A 9,961-nucleotide genomic window follows, 5' to 3' on the forward strand; every position below is an offset into this window, starting at 1 on the left:
TGTCAAAAGAGAAATGATGAGCGTACCCTACCGTATAATGCTGGTAAGATCCTCCAAATTCTGCTACTGGCTCTTCATCACTGAGCTGGGAATCAACAGATGGCTCCATTTTCTAACTCCGAGTGACTGTAGGCTAGATAGGATCCCGTGCATTCTGCTCAACAAACCTCTCCTCGAAATCCCTGTGAGGTAGCATAGTAGAAAGGACCCCTATAATCTTCTCAACCAATCCGCGAATAACACTAGTATCTTGGATGAGAACACCTTCTGTCACCTCATGCGAGTCCAAATAAACACATGCACTATCCAACAAATACTCCATGAACGGTTCAGTGCAGTAAAAATTATATGAGGAAGCATTAACATACTCCCCTTTACACCACAGCTGGTCCTCCTGTAAGGATGGCGTACTCAACTGTACCACACTATCAACTATCTGAGTAGAATCAATCTGGAGACTTGAATCTACTGGTATCCCAAACTCATTAGGACCGGCTACTACCAAATCCTGAATATGTGTGTCAGCCTCAACAATAAGCTCCTCAAAAGCAACTGTAGGAGTGTACTTACCGTCATCTACCTCAATAGAGATATGAACTGGGTCTGGGGCTAGTTTTGACCGCAAATGCTCCAACTCCATGGTCACCTCCTTCAACTGAAACTGCGACTTCTGTAGATCTCGCTGTGTGTCCTCTAATGCCTCAGTAGTCGCTATGAGCTCTTGGGAAAGCTCACTCACCTCCTCTTCACGATCCAAGAGTGCCTCATATGCTGTACTCCCCCACTCAACCAAGTGATCACGGTCGGCTACCAATCGTAAATAATCCTGCTTCAAAATCCGAACAGCTTCATGCAAGGCATGAATCTTTGCCAAAGAAAAGTAACCACCGCTGGACTCATCTGTCATAGAAGAACCCCAACTAGTAACAGCCAACAACTGACGAGCAGTATCAAAATGCTCACAAGTGATAGCAATGTCTCGCTCACTAACTTTCAACTGGCTAACCACATGATGGTTCTGGCTATACCGTCTTCTATAAATTCCCTCTGACACATTGTCTGGAGGAATGTCCTCAAAGGTACTGGTCTCTGGATTATTACCATCTATATTTTTTGAATCAACTTCAAAACTCATATCAACATCCAGAGTGTTAAAATCCGTAGTTCTGTTGTCAAGCTCTTCTGTACCTAAAGAAACTGTCAAAGAAGCTGTGTCTTCAAAACTGTTCACTTCATTCTCCCGGATGTCATCAAGGTCAAAACAATCCTGGGACTCATCTGTGCATGCTTCCAAATATGAAAAACCTTCAACACCTTTCAGCAAGGATGGTCGACTGGAAATATGAACCAAACCCAACAACGGTGCATAAAAACTAATACCAACATCGGATGTTCTGCTGGCACAAGGAAAGATAACACCGTATATTCTGCTAATCAAATCCATGATAGTACTCAAACAATCATGGCTATCATAAAGTGCTTTCCAGTCAACTAAATCCCAAATGCCCCCGAAACATTCTCGAGTCCATATCCGTAAACAAGGAACAACTGGTAACTCAAGCAAACTCCTTACCTGAGTAATGTGACCAATACCAACTAACTTCACATACCTGTCTGCCATTGTCCTTGTATCCTGGATGTGAAAGCAAGATGAACTCGTAACATTATCAGCTACCATATATGATCCGTCAAATGTAGAAAGCTGAGTGTTAGACGTACCAGATGAAATTAAACTTAGCTCCATGCCATGCTCATTCTCATGTCTCTCCCAGTCCTGTAATGCCAAAGTTGCTCGAGTGTCCTCAAGCTCACAAGAAAGCTTGACAATTTCCTCCTCCTTCCTCCTCAAGGCATCTAAATAGTCTTTGGCAAGGCTTAGAAGATGATCACGGTCTGATAGAAGATGTAAATAGCTCAGCTTCGTCGTCCCCATTCCTTCACCAATTGCATGTAAGTCAAAGCAAGAAGAATTTGCCTGAATTCCCTTATGTCTTCCTTGTAACTGAATCATCTGGACGTGCTCTTCTAACATCTCCCGCATCCTGTCATGATGAGATAAAGAAGACACAATACTATCTTTGCTTACCTTTAGCTGGCTGGACCAATCATGTGAAGTACCACCAATTTCATCCTCATGTGACGAAGCATCTAACTGAGCCTGGTATTCTCTGTCAGCAAAATCATAAATGCTCGATGTCTGCTCATTTCCACCAGGTATCTCATTATCATGGACAATGACATCTTCATCATTATCTGAACTCACTTCGCTGTAATCATTGCTTGTCGGAACCAAACTACCTTGAGTACATGAGACATCACCTTCGGGAAACTCGTATTCAACTGTCTCAACTTGAGTGTCAAGTTGACAGTTACTATCCATTAGCGTAATGTCCTTCACCGCTTCTTCCTGTGACCGAACTGAAGCCTCTGACTGACTGCACACTTGTTTCTCGAACTCCTCATTAAGGTTCCTAGTAGCATCTCTCATTGTATCTGTCAACTCTTCGTGAGAAGATTTGCCAAAACGAAATCCAGTTGATTTACTCACCTTAGCTGGGACGGACAGCCTGTCAAGCATACGGTGGTGTTTAACCAACAGTTCAGACATGTTATGTTTGATCTTTCTGAGCTCATCCTGAATACCTGAATAGTCCTCCTTTCCACAATTCCGACTCTGAATACTGCGTCTATTACTTGTCCGAGATTGTGTCCTTGGAGACTTTGTGCTGTACCTGTCCATCTTGGTTGAAGTAGAGTGCTGATCACTCATGTAAGTCGGTTCTCACCCCACATGATGGCAAGAAAACCGCTCTGATACCACTGAAATATCCCCGACAGGATATTTGCTTTTTAAACACCAAAATACTAAAACTTCAATGATTAGGCATTTTGTCAAACAGTTTGCAAACAGGCTTTGTTACCAATGTATGGTCTCATCTACTAAAATTATTCAAAACTGATCTACTACAGTTTGTCAAGTACTTGGGATGTATTCGCTAATTTGTATTGTCTCTAACAAATTCATGAAGTCACAATATAACCAACAATGTTACGGGAAGGATTCTCATTACAAACAGATCCTAACAATCCAATAGATGAAAATAGAACCCGAACTGGATATCTATATAGCAACGAAGGGAAAACCTGATTTGGTCATCAACCATAGTCGTCATGGAACTTGTCAGATTTATCCAAGTCTGCTTAACACGATTTGGAAGGAATGTCAATGCCGCCGACTGATTGCAATGACTGTTTGGGTCTGTGCATAACCTCTCCTAGCTGGCCGTATCTGTTATAGATTCTAAGTTGTCCCAGCTCAATAGCTATGCGATTGTCTTTACCAACAATGTCTGGTCCCTGCTGCAGAATTGTGATAGTCGTATCATACAATATGTAACTTACTGTGTAAAGACCCAAACTGTAACGCCCACGATGGATGTCAATTCTGCCGCCAGCTTGCTTCTTGCGTAAAACTGATATATCCCCGACAGGATATTTGCCTTTTAAACACCAAAATACTAAAACTTCAATGATTAGGCATTTTGTCAAACAATTTGCAAACAGGCTTTGTTACCAATGTATGGTCTCATCTACTAAAATTATTCAAAATTGATCTACTACAGTTTGTCAAGTACTTGGGATGTATTCGCTAATTTGTATTGTCTCTAACAAATTCATGAAGTCACAATATAACCAACAATGTTACAGGAAGGATTCTCATTACAAACAGATCCTAACAATCCAATAGATGAAAATAGAACCCGAACTGGATATCTATATAGCAACGAAGGGAAAACCTAATTTGGTCATCAACCATAGTCGTCATGGAACTTGTCAGATTTATCCAAGTCTGCTTAACACGATTTGGAAGGAATGTCAATGCCGCCGACTGATTGCAATGACTGTTTGGGTCTGTGCATAACCTCTCCTAGCTGGCCGTATCTGTTATAGATTCTAAGTTGTCCCATCTCAATAGCTATGCGATTGTCTTTACCAACAATGTCTGGTCCCTACTGCAGAATTGCGATAGTCGTATCATACAATATGTAACTTGCTGTGTAAAGACCCAAACTGTAATGCCCACGATGGATGTCAATTCTGCCGCCAGCTTGCTTCTTGCATAAAACTGATATCACCACCCTTGGTTAGGAGGTCAACATGGTTTCTCTAATTTCGGCATCCACTTATTTATTCGCTCACCGACCTGCCAGTCCTGCTATTAATATATTTTAGATCGGCTTCTATATACAAATGGCACCCAAATTAATTTGAATCGGTTCCGCTTCTAGATTTCAAGGTGCCACAACCTTTAAGGAAATCGACAATGATATTTGGAACTGCCATAGCGTCCTTCCACCTGCTGTAATATTGACTCCGAACTCATTTAATCTGACCCTTATCAAACACCATTTCTGCTAGCTCTTTTGACTTCGCTCAGGGATGATGCGTCTCTTTTATTGCTGTAAATCAAGGAATATAAACCTTCAATGTTGTTGCTAGAAAAATGAGGGATGTTCAACCTCAATCCTGGTTATCAAGAGAACAAGGGTAATTCGATCCTGTAGCTATATGGCTGATGAAATGTCTTGGAAATTCCTTGATCTGCTCACACTGCGTCTTGGACTTGATAGCCTTTCCTGATCACAAACTGAACCTCGGTGTAAATGACCAACGACCGCATGGATAGAATTTACTCCCGGTTATTATGGTGATTAATACCACTCTCGCTGATCCAAAAATGTGCCGTGATGCAAGAACCAGAAAATTGGCCTTAAGCCACCAATAATTTCCCTGATGAAATGACTGAATGTCACCTCCAATCTGCAATAATTCAGATGATATTTCACACCCTCAAAATTGCGCACCAATTGAGAGTTATCGTTCTCAATGGCCAACTGTGACAATTGCGAAAACCCTAGGTTCCACAATCCACCTGTGATTGAATCACAACCTGAAAACAAAGAGAGATAATCAACTGCCTGATTCGAATGGAGCCCCGGGGTGCCTATTTATTCTTTTCCCTCCATCCTCTCCAGAGACTTCTAGAACCTTTTTGATCTTATCCCTCAAGTGACTTTATTAAATACTCCAAGTCACTTTATTTAATATAAAGTTACTTATTTAATAATTATTTATTTAATTAAAATAACTAATTAGTCGTCCTTGGACAACCATTAATTAAATTAATTAAATCAAACTGTCACCAGAAAATTGGGGACATGACAATGCATAATCCTCACCTTTATGTCATTTGACGCTTGAATCTATTGATCGAGTGGAAACATCCTCGATGAATCTCACCTTGTTGGGGAATGCTCTATTGTTTTGCATCACCTGTTTAAAGAAGGGGGTACTCCTTCTATCGGCTTTCTCTTCCTACCTCTTCCTTGTGAATCCATTATCTTGTATTCCCAAGGAAGGAAAACTGGTATTTGCCCAGGCATCGCTACTGTCAATACCATCGTGATTTATACCTTCTTTGGAGGAGGAAGTGGAAGTAGTATTAATGCTGGGGGTGTCTAATGTAATTCCAAGACCAAAATCCATCTTATTAATGTCTGTGAGAGCTTCAACATCTTTATGTAGTTCTTAGCTCACATTAGGGTTAGGGGGCTCACTGGAGAATTTATGACTAAGAAAGTCTAGAGAGGCTCTCAATTTATTGGCTTCTGAAATCTACTAGGAATTATTAGGAACCTTAGTAATGGAAGGCTTAACTGAGGAATCTTGCGCCCAAATGGAAGAAAGGTTGGCTTGGGAACAAAAGCAAGGGGGAGAAGTTTCTTCTTGGCTAAAAGAGGGCAATTCCTTCTTTGGTGGCCATCCTTTTTACATAGATAACGGATGTTAAGACCCCCCCATATGAGAGATAGAGAAGGGAAAACTTTCCTCTCCAACAATCAAGTTAATGATCTTTGGGCTTCAACATCAAGATAAATAGAAATTAAAACTCTAAAATTAGAGTTAGGGATAGGTATAAATGACCAGACAAATGGTGGAAGGTTACCCATAGAAACCGACCTTGAGCTAGACAAGGCAAGGATTTCATCTGAGGTCACTTCACTAGACCAAGGGATAGCCATAAAATTGCAACCTCCTACTTGCCATAATTGTTTTTCCACCACCACTATTTGGCGTTAGAGTTAGAAAATATAATGAGTAAAAGCCCTCTCTAAATCATTCTACAAAAAGAATAATGATGCCCTAATTTCAGCCACTCATCGAGAAAGTTCCTTGATGGTAATTATGGACGTCAAGTGCAAAAAATAAAACAACAATATTTCTAAGCCTATCTATTTCCTTGTTAATCTCTACACACATTCAAGAATTAGGTTTAATGATAACATTGGGGGATGTAGAATCCTCACCTCTATGTCATTCGACGCTTGAATCTGTTGCTGGAGTGAAGGCATCCTTGATGAATCTCACCTCGTTGGGGAGTGCGATGTCATTCTTAAGTGCTTGTTTAAAGGAGGGGGTACTCCTTCAGTTGGCTTCCTCTTCCTACCTCTTCCTTGCGAATCCATTGTCCTGTATTCCCAAAGAAAGAAAACTGGTATCTGCTCGCATGCTGCCACCATCAATATCACCGTGGTTTCTACCTTCTTTGGAAGAGGAAGTTGAAACAGTATTAATGACCTCCTTTGGCTTGTGATGTCCTAGCGATGAGGATGCCATTCCTGTAATAGTACATACAAGGGGTCTTTGTAATGGTTTGCAGAGCCCTCATCCTTCTCTCTTCTCTCCCTATCTTTTACTCTAATATCAAACTTTTTACATTTTCAATAATGTTATTAGCTAAATTATTTCCAATCTTCTTATAAAAGTGTGTCCATAAACTCTTCCTAGTTAGACATTTATCTTTGCCCCCTTGCCAACTTTAGCTTCCCCACAAAATTTGGCGTGGCTCTAAATTTTAAGAAAAAATATGTTCTAAATTCAAGATAAAATTGTGTCCTAAATTTGCTTATTATAAAAATAAATATCCATTACTCGTAAAAGGTAAATAAAATGATTTGTTCTTCTAATCTATATGCAAAATTATGCACTAAGTTATGGCCTCAATGCAAAAAGATTTGCAGATAGCTTTTTTCCAAACGATCCCCATTAAAACAAAGATACAATTTATTTTTACTCCAAATTTTAAATTTATGTGATATTGCTTTTTATTTATTTCACATACATGTATATAGTCTCTGCATAAACTATGTAAGTTTCTAAAGTTCATGGATCTCCATTAAAGCAAAGATACAATTTATTTTTACTCTAAATTTTAAATTTATGTGATATTGCTTTTCATTTATTTCACATAAATGTATATAGTCTCTGCATAAACTATGTAAGTTTCTAAAGTTCAATGCTAAATCTAGGTAATTGGAGAGGAATTTTTAAGGTTGGAAAAAATAAGTCAACTTTGACTATTTAACACTTTTAGTCTCAAAAGAAAGCTTAATGTGTGATGTTTAAGCTATCCTAAAATGGTTGATCTATTATTTTTGTGATGGTGACGTGTGTAAAATAGGAAAATGGCTGGGTGGCCAATGAACGGGGAGGATCGTTCCGATGGTCGTCCATTCGTTTCAACCGTTGATCGCACAAAATAGGTTGGTGTAATAAAAATTAAAAGACTCGTCTCTCATATAAATATAAGGATTTGTCGTCGTTGTAGCTCATTAACCATGCTTCTTTCATCTTCTTGGATTTTCTCTGACACAAGTTTCTTTGCTCTCAATATCCATGGCGAAGGAGATCAAGAAAGTGCAATTGAAGAGTTCGGAAGGTGAGATGTTTGAGATTGATGAGGCGGTGGCATTTGAGTCGGTAACATTGAAGCATATGATTGAGGATACGGGTGCAGAGGATGTGCTGCCTTTGCCAAATATAAGTAGTGTCAGCCTCGCCAAGGTTATCGAATTTTGTAAATATCACGTGGAAGCTTCCAAGATCAGCCAGGGAAAGGCCGCCATTTCGAAGGAGGATGTAGAAAAGTGGGATCAGGATTTCGTAAAGATGGATATGGATACACTTTTGGCTGTTACGGCGGTATGTATGATTCTCTGTGCCCCTTTATCTCAGGACGTTTGACTTTTCTTTTTGCTGTTATGCTTAGGGTTTTGAAAAATAAAATTGAACCTTCTAGTTTTTATGTTGTAAATTTTTAGGGCGGGAGTTAGGGTTTTCTGGAAATTTTAATGGATAGTTCGGCTTTAAAGCACATGGATTTCGAATATTTCATATGGATTTGATCTTAGGATGAATTTTTTTAGCGTTTGATTTGTAGGGATCTATGGTTGTAGTTAACCAATTTTTCTGTTTTCGGTTAAATTGAAGCATTTTTGTTTGCGGATTTTATCTGGCATTATAATTTATTTATTGTAGGATTTTCCAGATCAATTATTTTATGATTTTGTTTTGTATGCTTCATATGTTTTTTTCGCCTGGTTTCGGTCCTAAGGCTTGTATTTTCTGTGGTTCGTGTAGGCTTAGAATTGACTGCCTTTGAACGATCTGTCTTTAACGAATTATCCAATATTTTCATAAAATTTGAAGCAGATCGTGGAAGGTTTTCCACAAAATCTGAAGCAATTTGTTACGAATTACAAGAAATTTGAAGGAATTTTTCAGGTTATCCACAGAATTTGAAGCTTTCCATTTAAGGTTGTTCAAAAAATTTGAACCTAGCCTCTGGGAGTACGTCAAGAGGACATTTCTCTGGGAAAGAACAACAATATTTGAGCTACTTTTGACCCTCTCAAAGTATTGAATGATTTTTTTAGGTAATTAATCTTAAGATTAACGCACTTCTTTATTCAAGTAAACGACTCTCCGTAAGAGATCTGAATATTAGTTATATATTCAAAATACTATAAAATTGCGTGTGTGTTTAGTTCATGTTTAAGATAGATATGGGTTTGCGTTTGCCTGTAGACGATATGTTTATTTGTTAAATATTTTGTTGTACTGTATTTGATAACGTGCTTGTACTTTTTTTATAACGTTCTTGTAGTTAAATTTGATGACATATTTTGTTGTAAATGATGACTAGTTGTTATTATGTATAATTTTATTTGTTGTGAACAGGCTGCAAACTTTCTGAACATAAAGAACCTTGTGGAATTAACGACTCAAGCTGTTGCTGATACTATTGCTGGTATATTGAAGCACAAAAGTCCAGTAGATATCCGAAAGACATTTAACATACAGAATGACTACAGTCCTGAAGAGGAGAAGGAAACCTGGCTTGAAAATAGATGGGCTTTTCAGTAAATTTGGACGCGGCAAGCAATTTATGTTTTACATTGTCTCGTGGCATGTTGTTTTCTTGCCTATTGTCTCCATATTGACTTGTCTTGTGGCACCTCGGCGGATTTCTCGTCAGTTTTCTTTTTAATGATTTGGTGGTCTTTTAGAACTTTGGTGGTCTTTCAGAACTTTATTTCATAACTGATATATGACTTCTTTTAAGTACTTGATATTTGATAACTGATATTGGCTTAATCTTTTAGATTGAATTTGTCTTAACATTTTAATCAAGAATATAAGAATATTTTGAAATATTTTATTTTGATTATTTTCTAAAGATATAAATTAAATATTTTTTTAATAGATTTTATACATTTGTTAATTTTAGATTTTTAGATTGAAGTTGTATTGAAAATGTTTTAATCAATGATATTTTGAAATGTTTTATTTTGATTGTTTTGTAAAAATATAAATTAAATGTTTTTTTAATAGATTTTATACATTTAATTTAATTTCAGATTGAAGTTGTATTGAAAATTTATTAATCAATGATATTTTGAAATGTTTTATTTTGATTGTTTTGTAAAGATATATATATATATATATATATAATGTTTCTTTTATGAATTTGATATATTTGTTAATTTTAGATTGAATTTGTATTGACAATGTTATAATCAATGGTACTTTGAAATATTTATTTTGATTGGATTGTAAA

At 37.6% G+C, this 9,961-nt stretch overlaps 1 protein-coding gene across 1 annotated transcript; it reads left to right on the plus strand.

Annotated features, from left to right (window-relative positions):
• Nucleotides 1-7,673: 7,673 nt before the first annotated feature.
• LOC149531945 (SKP1-like protein 1A) lies at nucleotides 7,674-9,551 on the plus strand. Its single transcript, XM_089809573.1, has 2 exons — nucleotides 7,674-8,043; nucleotides 9,082-9,551. Exons 1-2 carry the CDS (start codon nucleotides 7,738-7,740, stop codon nucleotides 9,265-9,267), a joined length of 492 nt encoding a protein of 163 aa, XP_089665699.1. The 5' UTR covers nucleotides 7,674-7,737; the 3' UTR covers nucleotides 9,268-9,551.
• Nucleotides 9,552-9,961: the final 410 nt, after the last annotated feature.

Source organism: Cupressus sempervirens, chromosome 11 (genome assembly GCF_028749045.1).
Source record: "Cupressus sempervirens isolate cs-2001-9-10 chromosome 11, ASM2874904v1, whole genome shotgun sequence".
NCBI classification, from domain to species: domain Eukaryota; kingdom Viridiplantae; phylum Streptophyta; class Pinopsida; order Cupressales; family Cupressaceae; genus Cupressus; species Cupressus sempervirens.

Excerpts from the sequence above, each read along its gene's own strand:
- LOC149531945 (XM_089809573.1), top strand. The coding sequence starts at position 7,738 with ATGGCGAAGGAGATCAAGAAAGTGCAATTGAAGAGTTCGGAAGGTGAG. Across the intron at positions 8,044-9,081 it reads CACTTTTGGCTGTTACGGCG|GCTGCAAACTTTCTGAACAT; the intron begins GTATGTATGATT and ends TGTTGTGAACAG.